Here is a 22000-nt window from a genome sequence, read left to right as displayed (position 1 = left end):
ACAGTCTAGGTTGGAAATGCTCAAAAACTTACCCTTCTATCTATTGGTGTTAATTTACCAAGACTTTCAGTTTTCTTTTTTTCTGAGTTGTGACTGGGAGCATCACAATCATATTCAACTTCTGGTTTGGATAAGTCTCGGCAGAAAGTGCAAATCCACTCTCCACTGTTGGGGGATAAAGTATTTGAATTATAATGCATTGTTTTGCTCTTCACCATATCTCTTTTCTACCTCCTCCATGCCATCTATGATACAGAATTACTTATTTGGCATGAATTTCAATCACTGAAGAATTACTGTATATCTACTAAGCACTCAGCTCCATCCTGAGAGCTGAGCAATTGTAATAATACAATGCAAGAGCCTAAGTGGTATAAATATTAGTCTAGCTAAGGAGGTAAGAAATACATATACAAAATAAACACTTAAATAAACAGACACATTAGTCTATGGCTGATGTGATGCGTAACTCATATTTTTACCACAAATAATTCAAGACAAAAAACCTTCTTGGTACTATTCTTGCAACTTTGTTTGAAATTAAATTTTAAATAGTATAGCCTTTGAGGAACTGAGAGATTAACTCAATGCTCTTCTTCATCATCATCTCCAAGGGTCTGTGAGACTTTGAGATATTTATAAATGTCAGTGCCTGCCAAATAAGATGCCATTGTGGCAGTTGTGCATAAGGACCATTGTTCTTTATGGCAACCCCATGTAATAATTTAAAGTTTTTTTCTTTTCATAACACTAGGTTTTTGAGAGAAGCACAAGGAATTAGAGGCAGGGTATGGGAAGGAAACCCTATGTTGTAGGTTTTGAAGTATGCATTTGTTTCAAGTGGACTTTTATTTTTAAGGTTTTACAATGGTTTTAGGTTATAATAACTGTCACTCTTTTCTTTGCCCCTGGTCTGTGTTATATCCCATTTCTGGGTTCTTGTTTTCCTCTTTTTTGGATTACTCCATATTTGATGAATCATATTGTAAAATAGCTTTCTGAGATGAGTATATGGAAATTAAATTTTTTTCAATCTTGCACGCAAGTCTAAAAATGTTTATTTAGCCCTAACTAGTTTGGCTCAGTGGATAGAGTACTGGCCCATTATTATTGACCAGTAGCCCTGCGCATGAATCCGTGCACCAGTAGGTCACTGCTGCCCTCCTGTAGCTCCCCCCGCACCCCCTCATAGCTTGTTGCCCTGCCCTCTCCTGTAGCTCTCTGCCTCCTGCTTGCTTGCTGCCCTGCCCCGTCTTGTAGCTCTCTGCCACCCACTTGTAGCCAGTAGGTCGCTGCTGACCTCCTGTAGCTCCCCTGCCCCCTCCCCCCACCCTCTTATAGCTTGCTGTCCTGCCCCCTCCTGTAGCTCTCCATAGCCTGCTAGTACCTTACTGGCCCACCCTCCTGCTGATCTGTGATCTGGTCGTGATGTGCTTGGTCATTACGCCTCAGGGCATAACGGCTAATTAACCTATTCCTCTCATTATACAGGACTAGAGGCCCGGTGCACAAAATTCGTGCACAGGTACAGTCCCTAGGCCTGGCCCGTGATGAGGGCCATCTTCCCTAGCTGCCGGCAGCTGGCCCTGCCTCCCGCTGCCACCCACCCCCGGTTCCCCATTCAACATTGGAAGATCAGAACCTGCTGGCCAGGGGGAGGGACCGAGAGGTGGACAGTGCACCTCATAGCGACTGGTCAAGCGATCATTCTGCTGTTCAATTTGCATATTACATACATATACAGATATATATATATATTAGAGTCCTTATGCATGAAATTTGTGCAAGAGTTGGCCTTCCTTCCCTTGGCTGCTGGCACCAGCCTCCCTCTGGCACCCGGGACTCAGGCTTCCCTCACAGCCCCAGCTTCCTCCAGGAGGATGTCCAGTCTAATTTAACCTATTATGCTTTTATTATTATATAGACAGATGTGCTCCAATCCTTCCACTTCCAGGGAAAGGGGCAAAGGAGGGTTGCTAAAAGTGATAATGGAGGCAGCAGGGTGAACTTTTTTTTTGGGGGGGGGGGGGGCGGTGTAGAGTTTCCTCCTGATGAGGGGCTTCAAAGGACAGTGGCCTACTTCTGCTACCCTCTGTCTCTAGAGACACAATTTCTGATTGGCATTTGGCAGGACAGAGCAGTTGCAGGTACAGGACTGGGAGTGCCTTTCTGCATGCAGCTCTCTGGAGAGTCTCTTCTGGCCAAGGAAAGCTTTGTTCTAACCATTTCTCCTGGAGCCAGTACTACTGGGTGGTCTGGGGCAGAATGGAGGTGGGGCAGGGCAGGAAGAAGTATGGGGTAGAAGACTGGGGGTGGGGAAGGAAGAGGGTGAAATCTGTGTGTGTGTGGGGGAGGAGGGATGATGCAGAGGGAGAGTTGGGGTCAGCATAGGAAAGTTTGGAGGTACTGGGGGAGTAAGAGGGACCAGCAGATGCCAGAACAAGGGAAAGGGTCTATGGAATCAGGTGGAGGTCCGCGAGGCTGAGTACAAACTAAGTCTTTCCCCAGACCCTGCCATCCCAGATGGCTAGTGGGAGGGGTCCATAGTGAGGCGCTGAGCACCCTACACTTTGTGCCTGAGGCTCCAGAACATGTGGCCAACATGCCTCACCCCTGCCACCCCCACCAAAGTGCTGCCATTTGGAATGCATTTGCAGACACAGGGATTGTTTTTAAGTTAATGGTTTTTAATTCACTCTGTTTCCCACTTGTTTTTTATTGAAAAGGCGGATTCTGCTGGTGTGTGTTCCTTTGCGGGGGTGGCAGGGGTGTTCTTCACAGGCAGAGATCCGATGAGAGACAGAGACAAGAGGCCCAGCAAGACATGGGGAATGAGTAAACAGGATCAGAGAGCAAGGAACAGCGAAGAGAGATGCACAGGGCGAGACAGACAGACACAGAGAACCCAGGAAGGCTAAAGGAGGGACTCAGCCCTAAGAGCAGAACGAGTGTGCTGAGAAATCCTGCTTCAGGAAGGCTGATCCCTCCACCTCCAACTAAGGCCCCTGGGGCTGAGCTTGCTCTCCTCTGTGCTCTGGTTCCATTTAGTGTAGACATGGCTGAACGGGCCTCAGGAAAGGGCTGGAAGGATGTGGCGAGCAAGGACTGAGTACGCAGGACCAGGGTTGCCGAGGGCTAGGGATCCGAGACCAGACTGAGAGAGGAGGACCTGGAGGCATTCCCTCCCAGGTCCCTGCACACCTTATGTTTTTGAGCAAAGCCCGAATCCCAAATCCTGTGCTCGGCTCTGGAGAGTGGCGGCCCTGGCCTGCTGTGCCGTCTAAGGCGAGTTCCCTAACCTCTCTGAGCCCTGGCTATGCCACCTGCAGGAGAGGAGCGCTGGTGGCTGAGGTTTGAAATGGCTTGGGAGGCAAGGAGATAAGAGCACAGGTTTAGGACACCTTGGTTTGGCAGTTACATCCGAAATCCCAGGGATTTTTGGCCTTGGCCGCTGCCCTGGGCTCACGTTTATGTAGGACTTGCACAAATAGGAGAGCTGGGCGCTAGTACCTTCCTTCCTTCACAGCTGAGAACTAGTTCATCCTCTCTCTCCCCCCGCCACCCCTCCTCTCCTCAGTGCCTGGTACTCTCGAACCTTCCCAGCGGCCAGTGTAGACACACGACCAAGGACACACAAAGATATCCCCAATCCAGCACGCGGTGGCTCTGTAGACAGTTGGGCAAACACAGACACATGACACTGGGTGCTACAGACAGGGAATAGAGAGCTCCCTGGCCCAATGAGAGGGCTCATTTGGCAGAGCAGTGGCTCTATGAGCGAGTTCACCCCGGGTGCAGCTTCCAGGACCGGAGTAGGCGAACTGAAAGCCCAAGATAATTAGAGCTAATTACATGTGTGCAAACAGCCAAAACAGAGGCCGTGGGCCAGTCACTCCTCCCCTGCCTGCCCCCTGCAATCCCACCCCAGCAAAGGGGTTTTGCTGGCACAGCTGGGGCTGAGCGCCTGGGGAAGGGCGTGCAGGTGGAGAGCCCCTGGGGCCCAGGGGTTCGGGTGAGCCCTCCACCTCCAGAGCGCCCTGCCCCTGTGATTACACACTCCAGCGCATGCTGCGGCCTCAGAATGGCAGGTTGCGACTGGGTTAGAAATTGGACCAGAACTTGGTCCAAGCACTTACTGGCCTTGTGCTGAGCGGGCCCGGGTGGCATGGGCCCCAGCATTTGGGTCTTTAGGTTTCTATTATCTTGGCCTCCTGAGCATTCCGTCTCTGCGAAGATTCGAAATGGGGCTCTCCGTATATCCTGCCACAGGGATGCCTGTCTGGAGCTGAGGCCGCAGGATAAGGAAGGCACAGAGTCTGGTGCTTGGCTTTTGGTGATCAGTTTCTCTCTGCCTGGATGTGCCACAGGACCCCAAAAGAGTGACTCCTCTGAGCTTTTATTTGCATGTCTATACCATGCATGCCTCCTCTGAGCGGGCCTAAGCCGCAATCGCACATCCTTAATGCTGCTGAGAAGACGGGAAAGCCTCCTGCCACCACCACTGCGCTCGCAGCTGTCAGCCCAGCTTGTGGCTGAGCGGAGCTCCCCCAGTGGGAGCACACTGACCACCAGGGGCAGCTCCTGCATTGAGCGTCTGTCCCCTGGTGGTCAGTGCACGTCATAGCGAGCAGTCGTTCCCGGTCATTCTGCCATTAGGGTCAATTTGCATATTACCCTTTTATTATGGTGCACGGGTGGGGGCCTGCCAGCCTGCCCTGATGGGGGCCCCCGATCGGGGTGGGGGTCCCTGCTGGGGGACAGGGCCAGCCGGGGCGAGGGGCTGAGGTCATTCTGGTTGTTCCGCTGTTTTGGTCACTGGGCTTTTATTATATAGGATAGTGAAAGAATGTGGAAAAGGAAAGCAAGTACTATCTTACCTTGGAAAATTTGCCAATGTGGGCACATGACAAGAAAGATGAAATACTTTGGGACACTTCTCACAGCACAGGAGTTCCCCTCCATTCTGACAAACTGCACACCAGTCCTCATTGGGGTCATCTTCTTTCCTTGTCTCTCCAACATGAAGAGGTGACTTTTGGGAGGCATCCAGCCACGAAGACTTTCCATTTGAGGAATTTTCCTGGTGAAGTCCAGGTTGGTCTCCTGTGCTATCAGGGGCATCTGACCTGAGCACAGACTCCTCAGAAGCAGAGGTCTGACTACTATTTAAGAGCAGGGAGGTCAGTATGCTTCTTGGATAGTTGGTCTGCAATGGAAGGAGGTAAGAGTATATGTATTCTTAAAACTGGCATTCTTAATTAGCACTATTGTAATTTTAGACCAAAGACTGCTCTCTCATGGGCACCTGGTAACTTCAAAGGAGTCTATGAACATGCATGAGAAAAAAGAATTATCTTTACTGCTAAATGTATTAGAATCTCTAGTAGTAAAGAAGACATGGGCCTCTACTGGAAAACATCATCAAAATAGAATATTAGTACTTAGGGAGTGTGGACAATGAAGAAAAATTATATGAATTTGCTGATGAGTTCAGAAATGGGAGAATGGATGGGTAGTGTAGAAGTCAACCATAGGAAACATAAGTACATTTTTAGTGGACCTGTTCATTTAAATTATACCTAGACACAAAACATACCTAGTATAGATTTTTAAAAAATCATTCATAGAGCTATTAGTAACTTTAAGATAAATAAAAATTTTATGTTGGAGCCTAGGATGATGAAAATGTCAAATCACTAAGTCATTTTCACAATCTCCAACAGTGTTATAAAATGCTCCTCAATGCTGTCAAAAAATTTTCCTACCCTTACATACATTCCTATGGAGTCCTCTGTCCTCCTGTACAGAGTATAGTGAAGGAGCTGCTGTACTGGGGACTGCCCTTTTCTTTGCCCCTGGTCTGTGTTATATCCCATTTCTGGGCTCTTGTTTTTCTTTTTCTTGGTCTACTCCATATTTGATGAATCACACTGTAAAATAGCTTCCTGAGAATGAGTACATGGAAATTAAATTTTTTTCAATCTTCATGCATGTCTAAAAATGTTTATTTAGCCCTAGCTAGTTTGGCTCAGTGGATAGAGTGTTGGCCCATGGACTGAAGGGTCCCATGTTGGATTCAAGTCAAGAGCACATACCTTGGTTGTAGGCTCAACCCCTGACTCTGGTCGAGGTGTGTGTGGGAGGCAACCAATCGATGTGTCTCTCTCACACTGATGTTTTTTGCTGTCTCTCCTCCTCCCTTACACTCTCTCAAAAAAATCAATTGAAAAATATCCTCAGGTGAAGATTAACAAAAACAAACAAAAAGTTTAATTTTTACCTATGATTGATCATTTTTTTCACTAATGTTCTGGTACTTATTAGGCCCTTTCAGTTCAGATGTCCGTGCCTTTCAGTTACACTAAGTTTCATTATATTATTTGAAGTCATTGATATAATTAAAAAATATATACACATATAATATAGAATATATATGTATATATTTTTAAAATATATTTTATTGATATTTTACAGAGAGGAAGGGAGACGGATAGAGAGTTAGAAACATCGATGAGAGAAACATCAATCAGCTGCCTCCTGCATACCCCCTACTGGCAATGTGCCCGCAACCAAGGTACATGCCCTTGACCGGAATTGAACCTGGGACCCTTCAGTCCGCAGGCTGACGCTCTATCCACTGAGCCAAACCAGTTAGGGCAAAATATATATAGTTTTTATTGACTTCACAGAGGAAGGGAGAGGGAGGGGTAGAAACATTAATGATGAGAGACAATCATCAATCAGCTGCCTCTTGCACGCCCCACACTGAGGATCAAGTCTGCAAACTGGGCATGTGCCCTGACCAGGAATCAAACTGTGACCTCCTGGTTCATAGGTCGACACTCAATGACTGAGTCACTTCCAGTTGGGAGATATAATTACATTTTGAGGCCTAGTTTCTTCATCTGATTCTTGTTTCACTATCACAACAGGAAAATCATAATTTTCCGGTGGTCCACCATTTTCTTGTTTTATTCGGATTGGCTCCAACATGACCACTGGGACTTTGTGTGTAGAGTCAGCTCCTGCTGGTTTGCTAGAAGAGCCAGAGCTATAAGTGTAAGAAAGAAAGAAATAACCATCTAAGAATGCTACCTTAAGTATCTCCAAATAAAGTATAACCGCTTTGAGAATAATGACCTATCTTCACAGCAATGGTAGCTACTATATCAGCAATAAATGATACATAACTTAAATGCACCTGCTATGTACGAAAGTTTCACTTACGAATAAAAAAAGTTCTACATATTAACTTATCTAAATAGTTATGTTACATCTGAAAAGATACTTAAATAAATTTAAATAATACCACAATTAAAAGACAACTGCCTTCAATATTCTGAAGCTCTAAAATTGGGCAGCCAGATTTAGTTCTTAAAGCTAACATCTTTTTTTAGGCTTTTCCATTTCTTTCTCTAATCAGTGAAAAAGAGAACTCTAGGCTCATATTAATGATTTATTAATATGAAGTGTGAAGATAATGAGGGACATAATTTATTGATGTTCTGCTATTTAAAAAATGTAGTGGGGAAAAAAGCTTTTACAGATAGCCACTATGTTTTCATGGAATTGAATCTAAACTTTCTCTTTTCAGAGAATGCTCTTTCCATGTGATGAGCAAAGCAGTAAGTTAAAATAGAATTTCAACAAATGTAAACTTATTTTTAAAGCAAAATCATTTGGTCATTAGAAAATTCAGAAAACACTGAAGTTAGTATAAAATTATTTTTTCTTTTGCCTAAGTTTGTATTTGTGTGTATTCTCATATAGTACAGTGTGTTATATTCCACGTTTTTATTTTTTCCTTGCTATTATGATAAAATCATAACATTTTATTTTCAACATACATACAAAGATATTTGTATCTTTAAAGTTAAAATTATAATGTATTTAATCCATTATGTTTATTAAATTAATGTAATATATAATAATTATTAAATTATTTTAATTTAAAAGTAAAAAATAAAAAAAGTTGTTCAAAATGTATTGACTACCCAAAGTGTGTTGAGCACTGGGGCAAAATAAATATAATTAGAGATTTTCTATCTGGAGAATAAGGTTAAGTTAGCTTACCTTCCTCGACTCCCAACGCTCGAAGCACTAGGTGAACGTATTGGCGGGTGTACACTAGTCATAGTAACAGGTCCTGAAGAGAAGGAAATCATACACATTCATAAAATGAATAATTATGTACTTAATCCCAATTGAATGTGCTCACTTAGTACTACACTGAAACTGGAACACATAAAGTATATAAAACAGTAAGTAGTTGCTAAACTCCTTGCACACGAGTTGAAATTGAAAAGGTACAGAGGCTTAACCTTTGATTTCTACTTTGAAAGTACTGTATACTATACTAATTTTAAATTGTGCCAAACCCTTTTAAATCATCCAACAAAAAGGGGGAGGATTGTGGGGTTTTTTAAAATTACAAATTGAGAAAAAACTGGAAAAACAAAATCAAAAGGAGCCCACTTTACCTGCAAGACCTGGAGATGGCACTGATGAATTTGGTGACTGGACAGTCCTGTTTGAGGGTGGTCTTGGCTGGCCATGATCTATACTAGTATCCTTCCTCACAATATTGTCCAGCATAATAGTACTTGAACAGTCAATCTTATAAAAAAAGAAAATTATTTCATGGTATCCATGGTTTGCAAGTTAAAAACCACTTTAAATGAATAAGAAAACTTTAATAGTTTAATTATCACCAAATACTAAAACATGAAAAATTGTATTTGAGAAGTTCTGATGCATATCTTCCCCTTAACAATCTTTAAAAAAACTTGCACTCTTATTGCTGGTTCGATTCCTGGTCAGGGCACATGCCCAAGTTGGGGGCCGCGATCCCAGTAAGGGTGTGCAGGAGGCAGATGATCAATGATTCTCTCTCATCACTTTTGTTTCTCCCTCTCTCTCTCTAAAAAAAAAAAAAAAAAAAAAAAAATCAATAAAAACATTAAAAAACAACAACAAAAACTTGGCACTCTTCTTTTTTGTTAATCCTCACCGAGGATATTTTCCCATTGATTTTTAGAGAGAGTGGAAGGGAAGGGGAGAGACAGAGAAAAACATCGATGTGAGAGAAGCCCATTGATTGGTTGCCTCCAGCTTGCACCAGGGCCGGGGATGAAACCTACAACTGAAGTCCGTGCCCTTGACCAGAAATCGAACCCGAGACCTTTTGGTCCAAGGGCCGATGCTCTAACCATAGAGCAACAGGCCAGGGCTTTCACTCTGCTTAAACGTTACATGTTAGTAAATACACTGAACAACATTTGCAGAACACTAACGTCAGCTAAGCATACTATTACCATTTGGTAGGAAAAATATACACTGTTTCAGAAATCATGAGCCAAGAGGAAGAAGTACTGTATGTCATTCACACCCTTAAAAATTAAAGCAAAAACATTTTTAATACTTAATTTAACAATAACAAAATGTAGCCAATTAAAAAAAAAGCCTGGTGAGAAAAGTAGCAAAATTTCACATTTTTGCATATTTCTTTAGCATCTTGTTTAATAACAGCTAACGGGATTCTTATATCTGCTTATGTATTAAATCTCTTTTGATGAGTGATTTTGATTGAAGAATATGAAGAAAAATCAGGCCTTACACAAGGAAACCTTATGGAACCTCTGAAAGGGTTGTAGAGACACCTGTGTCCCTGGCCCATACTTTGAGAACCGAGGCTTTGGTATGCACCAGAAAGCTGAAGCAACATTTCCAGAACACTAACGTCACCTAAGCACACTATTACCGTTTGGTAGGAAAAAAATGATCCCTGATAGATTCTTGCTTTAATAAAATAGGTATACAAATAACACGTTTCATAATTGATTACCAGGCTAAAATACTGATAAATTTCTATCAAATAAGACTTTAAATGCAAATATTTTTCAGGCTTCTATATACCATTTATTTCCAAGGATGTCTTTGTGATTTAAATCCAGTTCAATTTTCTAATACAGTTGCAACCTTTCTCAACCAGGATTCTACGAAAGAACTAAGTCCTGTAGTCCTAAGGCACAGACTGTATAAAACAAATTTACTTCTTGCCTCTGCATTTAGAATGGTACTAGTTATGAACCATCCTGAGGAGGACTGAGAAAACAGACTCTCAAAGCAGTTTCTTGTTCTGTGGTTCAGATGAGGAATCTCAGTTGAGAAAGGCTAGTGAATACAGTCACCTCTATCTGAGGACTGCAGAGAAAAGAGCAGAAGGATAATGTTAATATTTGTAGGTCATCTTTCAGTTGGGGGAGCAGGGAAGTACCAAGGTCATTTATGTTTAATATTTTTTTTGGCAATACCTTAGTCAGTACTTTTTAGAGAGTGCAAAGAGCATTGAAATGATTGGGTTTGAAAGATCTTAATTTAAGAAAAGTTATTTACAACTGTGGAGTAATCCTAAAAGCTAAAATCAAATTATCAGAATGGGACAAAAAGTTTTCCTATATATTACCTATGTTTGAAAAATACATGTACTCTACCATTTAAAGTATATACAATTATTTAAAAAAATGAAATAACTTTGTTAAGGTTAATGATGTCACTATTGGGAAATGTTAGTTGATCTCAGTAACTTAAACTAAATAATAAAAATTTTAAAATTCTTTCACAATCTTACAAGATATTAAAAGTTTTTAATATTTGTGTGCATGATTACCTAATCTTGTAGGATAACAAAATACAAAACAAATATCAACTTATGTATGGAGAGCAGTCTACAAAATATGTTCTGCCTTTTGAAAGATTTTTAAAAAGTCATACTAACAAAGCTAGAGAGTATAACAAAGCTAAACACACACTAAAGGCCCAGTGCATTTGTGCACTTGGGGGGGTCCCTCAGCCCGGCCTGTGCCCTCTCACAGTATGGGACCCCTCGGGGGATGTCCACCTGCTGGCTTATGCCCGCTCCCTGGGGGATCGGGCCCAAGCTGGCAGTCAGACATCCCTCTGGCAGCCCGGGAGCCCTCGGGGGATGTCCACTTGCCAGTGGGGAGCAGGCCTAAGCTGCAGTCAGACATCCTTAGCGCTGCTGAGGAGGCGGGAGAGGCTCCTACCACTACCGCTGTGCTGGCAGCCATTAGCCTGGCTTGTGACTTAGCAGAGCTCCCCCTGTGGGAGTGCACTGACCACCAGGGGACAGCTCCTGCATTGAGCATCTGCTCCCTGGTGGTCAGTGTGTGTCATAGTGACCAGTCATTCCCAGTCATTCTGTTAGGGTCAATTTGCATATTACCCTTTTTTATATAGGATAGAGGCCTGGTGCACAGGTGGGGGCCAGCTGGTTTGCCCTGAAGGGTGTCCCGGATCAGGGTGGAGGTCCCCACTGGGTTGCCTGGCCAGCCTGGGTAAGGGGCTGATGCTGTTTGCAGGCTGGCCAAGCCCCCAGCAGGGACCCTCACCCCATGGGGGTGTGGCCAGCCTGGGTGAGGGGGTGAGGGCCGTTTTCAGGCTGGCCATGCCCCCGGGTGACCCAAGCTCCTAGCCTCTCTCTCTCTTTTTTTTTTTTCAGCGCCTCCTTGAGTGGAGGCCAGGGCGGGCTGGAAGCAGGTATCTGGGATTTATTTATCTTCTATAATTGAAACTTTGTAGTCTTGAGCGGAGCCCAGGGCAGGCCAGGGCAGGCGGGAAACTTGGCTTCCTCCATCACCGGGGGCAACCCAAGCCTCCTGCTCAATCCAGCTCCGTGGTTGCCACCATCTTAGTTGTGTTAATTTGCATACTCGTTCCTGATTGGCTGGTGGGTGTAGTGGAGTGATGGTTAATTTGCATCTTTATCTTTTATTAGTGTAGATTATATATATAGTTTTTAAAATAAACTTTTATTGATTTCAGAGAAGAAGGGAGCTGGACCGAGATAGACACATCAATGATAAGAGAGAATCACTGATTGGATGCCTCCTGCATGCCCCCCACTGGGGATCGAGCCGCAACCCGGGCATGTGCCTTTATCTGGAATCGAACCCAGGACCCTTCAGTCCACAGGCTGATGCTCTATCCACTGAGCCAAACCAGCTAGGGAGAGAGTTAATATATTTAACTTAAGTAGAAATAAGAGGTAGTTTTGCACTGGTATGATGTAACAGAAAATGTTTTCATTTCTAATAGTAAACTTGCCTCCATCTCTGCTAATGTCTTTAATTCTAGCCTCCCTCTCTAATCTGATATTTTCATATCACATTCCAGCAATTCACCTCTTCAGTACTCTTTCCCATGTCCTTTCTTCCCTGCTTTCCCAGCTTAGATTTCATATCCATCACCACAATCATTCATTTCCATAATCCATCACCATTTTATAAATCCTTCATTACAAACACCTTAAGCTCCAGCACCTTGAAAGATATTATGTAGTATGGCCAAGTGTCTATAATCTTTTTATTTTTCTTGTTGTTATATCTCTAAAGGATGTAAGTAACTTCTAAAACAAACACATACAACCTATAATGCAACAAACTCATGCCTTTTACCAAATCCAAGTCCACGTAAAATTTTCGAAATAGATTCTTAAAAATTCTGTGTATACTTACATCTGGCAGAGAAGGAAGATTATAGGAACCTCCCACTGGTGAGCTCAAATCAATCATAGGTGAACCAAAAGCCTTTCCATCATATCCTGCTGCACTAGTAATGGTGGGACTGGAAGGAGTAGAAGATGTGCTGTTGGCAGTTGATGGGGGGGCCTGCCCACTGCTAATCTGCCACTACAGTAGAAAGAAAAAGAAAAGTTGTCCATCAGCAGACCTATAACATAAAATGTCCACCTAATCCTAATCCAGACACAAAACAAAACAGAAGACAGATTCTGCAATTTGAATTCAATTGTAATTGGAAGACAGAGAGGGCACAGGTATACATAACTTTCATGAATCCTGTTGAAAAATAAAAAGCACTGATTTTTACCAGAAGACAGCAGTTAGTATATACCAGAAAACCACAGTACCAATCTTGGAAAGCTTGTACGTACTGGAAAAGAAATATAAACACATGCGCAGCAACCTCAAGGTAAAGATGGAGGGCAAAAAACATACATTTTCTGCTGTCCCTACCTGATATGTATGAAACTAAAATAATGGTTAAAAGGAATTTTAAAAAGGCACTGAGCCATAAAGACAAAGAAAACAGGAGAAGACAGAAACGGAAAACAGATGGACAAATAGAAAATTACTTAATTTGATAAAGCTGAAATCTAAGGTGGCAGTGGGGAAAATAGAGAAGCAAATCAACATACACTGCAGAACCCCTAAAAGCTTGGGAAGTATGAGAGGTGAAGCTGGGGCTAAAAACAGAATAATCTGAGTGCTTAAGAAGTGTTAAATCTTGTGTTTCTTTCCTACTCTACCTGTAGTTACCCCAAGGTAATAAGGACTTCCTTCACCTACACAGAAAAAGGCTAGAAGTTTATTTCCAAAACAGGTAGATCAGTGCTTTAGAGTGAAGAGCACCATATTCAGATGCAGGCAGAAGTACTGCATGGAAATGAAGATTCAGAAACCATACACACACTGAATGCTGAGCTTCTCACCCAGTCTGCTGATGGCTTACTCCCTATCTTCTTCTCCCAGCTGGCTTCAACAAGTAGCCAGACCCTGCATTTTAGGCAGAAGACAAAAAGATCCTTTGGGGAATGGATCAGCCTAAGAGTTAAGACCTAAAGATGGTGACTTTAGGAATTCTCCCAATAAACACTGCTAGTAGCCTTAATATTAGAGTGAAACCTCAATCATCAAACACTAGACCAAGACCCAAGATTTCAGATTTTTTTAACTCATTTCTTATATCTGAACAGGTAATCAAGCATCATTTATGTTAGTGGCCAAGATAAATATATTAACTAAGCTAACACTAGGAATGCTTAAGTGTACAGAGATGAACCATGCTGCTGTCTTTAATCTACATTGAAATCTATAAAAAAAAAAAAAAGACTTGACTGACTGGATCAAGAGGTATATGCATAATAACTGAGAAAGCATATAAAACAATTTTTCCTCTATACAACTCTTCCAAATTGTTATGTTACAAAGATCTATAATAATAAAAGTATAATATGCTAATTAGGTCAGACAACCAAATGACCTTCCGGACATCATTCCAGACGTCCTTCCTGACTAAGCAGGGGCTGAGGCATAGATGGTTAGGGGTGATCAGGCAGGCGAGCAGTTAGAGGCAATCAGGCAGGCAGGCAGAGTGGTTAGGGGTGATCAGGCAGGCAGGCAGAGTGGTTAGGGGCAATCAGGCAGGCGAGCGGTTAGGAGCCAGTAGTCCTGGATTGCGAGAGGGATGTCCGACTGCCGGTTTAGGCCCCATCCCACAGTGGGGTGGGGCCTAAACCGGCAGTCGGACATCCCTCAAGGAGTCCCAGATTGCGAGAGGGTGCAGGCTGGGCTGAGGGACCCCCTCTCATGCACAAATTTCATGCATCGGGCCTCTAGTTTCTTAACCCTTTGCACTCCGCTGTTCCCTCTCAGGGGACATCGGAATTCTAGCATATCACTCGGATGTCCCCTCTCAGGGGACATTGCAGTTTATTAGTGATTACGGGGAATTGAGTTATTTCAACGCAACTTTTTGAGACATGCATGTTTCCCTGAAGTTTTATCTTGAAATGGCACAAGAAATTAAATCAAAATATCGTAAAATTACTAAGATATATACAAGAAATGTCAGCGGGTTTTGTGTCGGATTAAACAATAAACTACATATTCCCGATGTGGGACAAAGAAAACGGGATTGCATTGTGTGTTCTAACAGGAAAACACCTGGTGGCAGGCGTCAAACCACTTATTACTGTCAAACATGCACTAATCAGCCTGCAATGCATATTGGGGAGTGTTACAAAACTTATCATACTGTACAAAATTATAAACAATAAAATATTGTTTTTTTTGCAAATATACATTCCTTGATGTCACCCAATTCATATAAGTCCAATATCATTATTATACGTTACTTGGTTCCAAAATTATACTAAATAATACGAGGGTCTGTAAATGCACGTTTCTGCCGCAAAGTAGCGTCGAGTAGCTGGTAGCCAATGTCCAGAATGGTTCGGAGTGCAAAGGGTTAATAAAATACTGGGGGAAAAAGGAAACAACTAAGAGCTATCTCAAGATTGTGCAGAGGAAAACATTCCCAAATACAATACCATTAACATATGGCCTACATTATATAGAGTGATAGTGTCTGAAACATTCTAATTTATATGCTCCACTGAAAAAACTATGTAAGGAAACCTGTGAATGTGAAAGTTATCTTTACTACCTACCCTACCCTTCATATCCACCCACCTCTCCCATCTCTGCCCACCCTTCCTTTCTCTGGACTCATGTCCTCCTTTGCTCCCTAGAATAATCAGCTACAGCTGATGTATGACCCTCCAGGTTTTCTCTATATATGTAATATTAAAACAACAAAAAACCCCCCACAAAAATAAGATAATACCTCACAAGAACTTAGCATGTTTTCCCTCCATATAATATACTTAGATCATACACAGACTACTGGATGTTCTTAATAGCTAAAAGGTATTAAAAAAATATGTAATACCTAGAATATATTTTTATCTGAAGACATTAAGAATATAATGTCTTAAGAATATTAAGACATATATCACTATTAGAAAAATCAATACCTATGACACACTGATTATTCTGGGCTTTCATTCATATAAAGTGGCTTGATTTTTCTTGTTAATTACAAAGCATCAAGACCTTTCTCTTAGCTTTGTCTCTATAAGTCAGTCTATAATAAATTTTGTAATTCACTTTTTTTTTTTTTACAAAAAAGCTTGCTCTTACTTTTCATAACTGTTACTTTATCCATAAATTCAATGTAATTGCAAAGTAGCAAAAGGAAAATAAGTGAATATGTATACCTGTTTTATCGCTTGTTGAGCCAAGAAAGCCATCTGTAGGGGATTGGGCTTTATTGCTTGCCGTGGCATATTCTGGGTTGGTGGATATCTCAGCTGTTGAGAATGAGGAGGGAGAACTGGTCCACTGGGTTTGGGGCTGTGATTCTGAAAATTTATCAAACGCGGAGGGGGTTGCTGAAAAAAAGAAATAAAACCAATTCAGTGACAAAAATCTGAAAGATAAAATTATAAAGCACTCTATTTTATTACTTTTACAGAAAAACAGCAACTCTGTCACAGATGAATCAATAATTAACACTACAACAAGGGAATAGGGGAATAAGGCAGCCTTCCAGAATGTATAGAAGCAATTTAAAGAAAAGGAGTTTTATTAAGAGCGTTGGTGGAGGGGTTTCCGATTTTAAGTAGGTTATACCAGGATGGGCCTATGCCATGTGGGGAAGTAGGGAAAATTTATCTTTGGTTCTCAGTCCTTGTTTATGATTAACTTTTGCAAAGAATTGTCCTCTTCAAACCTCGTAAATAAGGTGGTAGTAAAATAATAATTGCTAACATTTATTTATCAGTTATTATAGGCCAGGTACTGCTTTAGTTCTTTACATGTGTTAACTCATTTAATCTTCACAACAATCCTGTGAGGTAAGGACAATTTAAGTATCTTGTCAAAAATTAAAGATAGTAAGGGATAGAGCTGGGATTTGAATTCAAGTACTCTGGCTCTAAAGTCTGTACTCTCACCCAATAAATCATTAATAATGAAAATAGCTGATATTAAGTAACATTTTGAAGTAAATGAATTTTAGATGTTATTGAAATAAAACTATATGCCAGGCATTGTGATCAGCATTTTACTCTCCCCTCATTTTACAAATTAGGACACTATACATCAGAAAGCTTAAATAACTTGAAAAAAAAAAAAAAAGCCACACAGCTAGTAAAAAAGCAACACTAAGGCTTTTCTCCAAATCTAGTCTGCCATATTATTACCAAATCGTGTTCTATTATTTTGCTAGGGGTTAATATATTAATTACAGCTTAGAGGATGTGTTTCCCAAAAAGAAAATAGATTTGAAAGGAAACCCTTCAAGGACAAAACTGGTTGATTACAGGATAGGGCAAGGGCTGGGAAGGCAAGCTTACTTTGCTCTTAAATGCTAGCCCTAGAAACTGAGACCAGTGTTCTAGAAAAAGGTAACCTTATATGCCAGTGTCTCTTGCCTATCCAATTCTCTTTATGGTTGGCAACTATTGCAAATACTTACTTGCAGGCTATCTTAACAGTTTATTTTTACAACTAGAACTTCTCAGAGAGGGAACTATTAACTCTCACATTCACGGGGGACAATGAATGTGGAATTTATAAAGTTGAATTAGCAACACCTTAAACTTTGACTCTGTGAAGGCAGAGGAGCTATAAAGAGGATAGCCCTGTCTTCTTTTTCCTCTCCCATTTTTGGAATTTCCTTTCCTGGATAACATTGCTTCTCTCTCCCCTCTCTTACAAATTAATTAGCACTGGGTTCACCCTCAGTAACTTTCTCAAGAGTAATTATAAAAATGAAAAATAGATTTAAATATTATTTCAAGACCAAGGAAAATTTTGTGGGTGAAAAATAAGTGTCAAAATTTTACAAAAGTAAAAAGCCTGAAGCAATAAAAACTTTTATTCTTCTACTAAAGTTTTGTGATTTGAAGGGTTTTATATCATAGAAACACAAAGAGAAAATAGTTGGAGAATCATAGTGAAAAACTCCTACATTTATCTGTAGTTTTTTTAAAATGTGGAAAAGCACCCAAAATAATCCTTAAGGGAGAATAAAGGTAGTTGTAGAAGCTTCTGCTACCATGCTATCACACCCTCACCCAGATTCAGTCAAGATACTTGGTGCCACAGTAATGTACTCCGAGGAATCAATCAATGTAGGAATGAATACTGACCCTGCAGTTTGGTAAGATGTGAGGTGATTTTTCTTGCCTCTCCTAAACTGTTATATTTGACTGAATTAATTTCTAAAATCCTTGTGACAGAGGAAGCAACTTGAAAGAATAACATTAGGACTAGTTATTAGCATAAAAAAATAGCAAAATCACTGTTATTTTTTTTTTAAATAAATACTTTTTATTTTAAAATAAGTGTTTTTTTAAGTTTTTTAGAGAGAGGAAAGGAGAGGGAGAGACAGAAACATCGATGAGAGAGAAACACTGACAAGCTGCCTCCTGCATGCGCCCCCCGACTGGGGATTGAGCCCTCAACCCAGGCATATGCCCTGACCAGAAATCGAACTGGTTCACTCCAACCACTGAGCCAAACTGACTAGGGCAGGTTTTGATTTTATTCTAGGTCAGTAGTTTCCAACTATGTAAAAAATGAAGGATAGCAAATGTCTTTCTAAAATCCATCACTGTGTAGGAAAATTAACATGTACATATAAAATGAAAATATTTCCACAACAGTTAATCTGGCTCAGATTCGAGAAACATTCATGTGAATAATGTATAAAATAACGCATGTGCCCAGTCGGAGTGGCTCAGTAGTTCAGCACCTGTTAATCTCTGAACCAGGAGGTCACAGTTCGGTTCCCGTCAGGGCACATGTGCAGGTTGTGAGCTTGGTCCCTGGTGGGGGGCATGCAGGAGGCAGCCAATCAATGATTCTCTCTCATCATTGATGTTTCTGTATTTCTCCCGGTCTCCATTCCTCTCTGAAATCAGTAAAAATCCTATACTATATAATAAAAGCCCACTGACTGAATGGTGGAACTACCAGAATGACTGGTCAACCAGTCGCTATGACGTGCACTGACCACCAGGGGGCAGACACTCAATACAGGAGCTGCCCCTTGGTGGTCAGTGCTCTCCCACAGTGGAAGTGCCACTTGGCTGACCGGGATGAGTGGCACTCGCACAGCAGGCAATCCCCGCAGACCATGCCCCCGACCAGTGCACAAATCCTGTGCACTGGGCCTCTAGTATATATGTAAAAAAATAACATGTGACAGTGCTAACAAACTTAGATCTGAACATCAGAGTGTAATAGAATATACTGTATACTGCTAAATAAACAGAGATGCACAATGTCTATCAAGTTTTATCAATCATGTAACTATGTATTCAACCTCTGTATCACCAAATTCTTTAACCAGGAAGAGTACATGGTTAATCTTCAGAGGAAGAAGAATAGAGAGCAATCATGTAAGTGACTTTAAGAAGCACTCTTTTAAATTTACCTGAACCCTATGGACAGATGTACGGTACAATCTGAACATATCCACAAAGCCAGGAACACATATACACACCTGCTTATAGGCAATCATTTTTCCGACACATATATGTAAATAAACTGGTAGAAAAGGAAGAATGTTGGTAAGCATGACAATGTAAAAATCTGTAGAGTGCGCAAATTGGTAATTGGAAAATGTATGAGTGAATGTTTGGCAGAGAGCAGCTAAAAATGAAACATGGGAGTGTGAAAGAAGGTTCAGGAGTTACTGAGAGTCAAGAGAAAAAGAACAGTGTATGAGGTAATGACCGAAAGATGCAAAAATTACTTTATTTCTAAGTGAGAAAACTGGGTTGTATAACAGAGATTATACATTATATAGATTATGTAGCAGTAAGTCCTAGAGAGGAAAAATAAGATCAAAAGCAAATTTCTAAGATACACAAGCTAAAGGATCAGTGTTCACTTCTGTCTGTCATTGCTTATATAAATAACTACTTATGGGAATGTGACCAAGTTAGATAATATTTATTAACTACCTCAGTTCCTCACTTCTTACTGAAAAGCCAATTTACTCTTTTTCAGGTTAATAAACTACTTAATGAAAATCACTTTACCATCTCTCAGACACTTAAGATAAATATTAATTATGCAAATGCTTAGCACTAGGCACTCAACAAGTTATTATTTTTTCTCTCTTCTCCTCCTCCTCACATTTATCTTGAGAAAAAGTTTTGGCATTCTTTGCAGTCTATCTGCAATATGTCACTGCAGTCTACAGAGGTAGTAACAAAATTATTCCTCAATTTTCTTAACAAAATTTCAACTTGGCCAGTTTCACTCCTGATATCTAAAGTGTACAATTCTTTCCTAATAGAACACTCACCATAAAAACTTAAATTGCTTGTTATTTACTTCCTATAAAAACCTGAGTTAAAACAAAGTTTGAAAGGAATAATCAATTGGGTATACTAATATTCCCTTGGATTTGATATGCTTTCCTAATCAAATCACTAGAAAGCCATAAACCTCAAGTACATCACCTCAGGCCTTCAAAGAAGCAATTTAACAATATTAGGATCTACATATGCCCACAACTTTTTTTCAGAGTTAAAATAAGAGTCAGATGAAGACCATTTTTATATTCTGTACTAGTAAAATTACCACAAAAATACAATTATTCCATTTAATTGTTGTTTTATAAAGACTCACTCACATAATATCTTCCTCTTAGTGCTAGTAAAATGTTTCTCCTCTAAATAACTAATATGTTTCCTTTTTATCACACAATATAGATAATTCTATTTCTTTTTCTTAGGTTGACAATAAGTTTTGAGCTAAGGCTTGCTCTCAAGTATGAGAATTCTTAGCCTAGTTCTACACACTTTGACTCTTATTAAACCTCATTCCATTTCATTCATGTCATTTACTGTCCTTCAAATCCTTCTCCGAAATAGGAAGAATATAAATTCATAAATATATATATAACTGAAAACAACAGACAATTTGTATGAATTTGACCTTATAGTCTTTACTAAACCTTTATTAAAACTAAGTATGCCCACATCTAAACTGAGCAGATCAGTTAAAACATTTAACAAAATATATGAATATTTTATCTTAAGAAACTGGATTAAAAGTAAACAATATTTCATAATTAGTGAAAATAACAATGGTTCATGGAATATTTGCTCAGAAATAAAGTTTGAAAAAGGTATATTTCTAATGAACCACATCCCTGCCCCTTTCTATTTCATTTTGCCCTAGTTTCTAAGATGCAATGTGGTTTTCTAAACACTTGCATCCCCACACTGTCTATAATATTAAGACAATGTAATAAAAATAGATGTACTGGTTAAATAAACCATTAATTCTTTTTTTTGAGAAGGGCTAAAATCTAGGAGCTAAATCAGGAATCCTCAATGCAATACATTTTTATAAATTCATATATTTAAATCATGGATGATGGGTGTCCTGGTTATTTTCAGAGTTGCTAAATACAATTGTACTATAATTATCTAAGTTAGGACAGGCCTGCTTCCAAATTTACCTGATGAGAGATGGAAGGTTGCTGGATGGGCCCCTGCATTCTAGGGTTTGGTAAACCCATAGGTGCTGGCCTCCGTTGCACCTGTTGCCTCTGAGCCATTACCTGTTGCTGCATATGCTGGAGTCGTAACTGAGCTAGGCTGATCTGTGTTGGAAACTTGGATAACTGGTTTGAAGATAAACCACCTTGTGGCTGTGAATTCTGTTCCATGACAGGATTCTGCTTAGGCATTTGTGGTTGACTCTCTTTATCTTCAATTACTAAAGAACCTAATTAAAGAAAAAAGGTTAAGTTCTAAAGTTTTTCTGATAGTGAAATACTACATTTTGTAAGGTTATTGTTGCTGAACTTCCAAACTGTCAAGGAACTTTTCAATCTCAGGAAACCTTTACACTCTTTTCTGATAGAGAATATTTTGAGTGGCTTACAATTACCCTTAAGAGAGTTTAAGGGTGCATCTAATAGGTCTGATCCATGCACAAGGCAAAGATTAATTTTTTCAACAGTATAGATTCAATTAAATGTTTTAGATTTACAAAGTATATGCATCCTAAAAAAAAATATGGCTATAATTCATTACTTACTGGTTGTTAAGCACTGTGACAGCATGTCTATGTATATTGTTAAATTCCTCTTTACAGATAAGGGATCTATGATTCAGAGACATTGAAGAACTTACCCAAATCCTCAAAACATTAACTGAATATTTATCTAGATCAATATTTTCCCCTTGCCCTATGAAAGATGTTTCTCAGAAGCCATGGATAACAAATTTGGAAAATTTGTCTCTTTGGAAGAATTAAAATGTAAATTTCATTGTAAACGACAATTTACAGAGCTATAAATGACA

The 22000-nt window shown here is 40.3% G+C and overlaps 1 protein-coding gene across 2 annotated transcripts in view; it reads right to left on the bottom strand.

Annotated features, from left to right (window-relative positions):
- The window catches only part of TRIM24 (tripartite motif containing 24), a 109292-nt gene that overhangs the window by 8800 nt on the left and 78492 nt on the right, over window positions 1–22000 (bottom strand). Inside the window, exons 9-16 of one of the 2 annotated variants that reach the window (XM_070423984.1) lie at window positions 21151–21419; window positions 15881–16054; window positions 12537–12710; window positions 8481–8616; window positions 8074–8146; window positions 6883–7051; window positions 4878–5206; window positions 33–165 (exon numbers count right to left, since the gene is read on the bottom strand). In XM_070423984.1, the coding sequence (XP_070280085.1) occupies window positions 33–165; window positions 4878–5206; window positions 6883–7051; window positions 8074–8146; window positions 8481–8616; window positions 12537–12710; window positions 15881–16054; window positions 21151–21419 (1457 nt within the window). The remainder of the gene's footprint in view (window positions 1–32; window positions 166–4877; window positions 5207–6882; window positions 7052–8073; window positions 8147–8480; window positions 8617–12536; window positions 12711–15880; window positions 16055–21150; window positions 21420–22000) is intronic. The other variant, XM_070423985.1, reaches the window with a different exon arrangement.

The sequence above is a fragment of the Myotis yumanensis genome, unplaced genomic scaffold, assembly GCF_028538775.1.
Source record: "Myotis yumanensis isolate MYYU_CA2020_CCGP unplaced genomic scaffold, mMyoYum1.0.hap1 SCAF_9, whole genome shotgun sequence".
Classification (NCBI taxonomy): domain Eukaryota; kingdom Metazoa; phylum Chordata; class Mammalia; order Chiroptera; family Vespertilionidae; genus Myotis; species Myotis yumanensis.
This window is presented reverse-complemented; position numbering and strand designations above follow the sequence as displayed.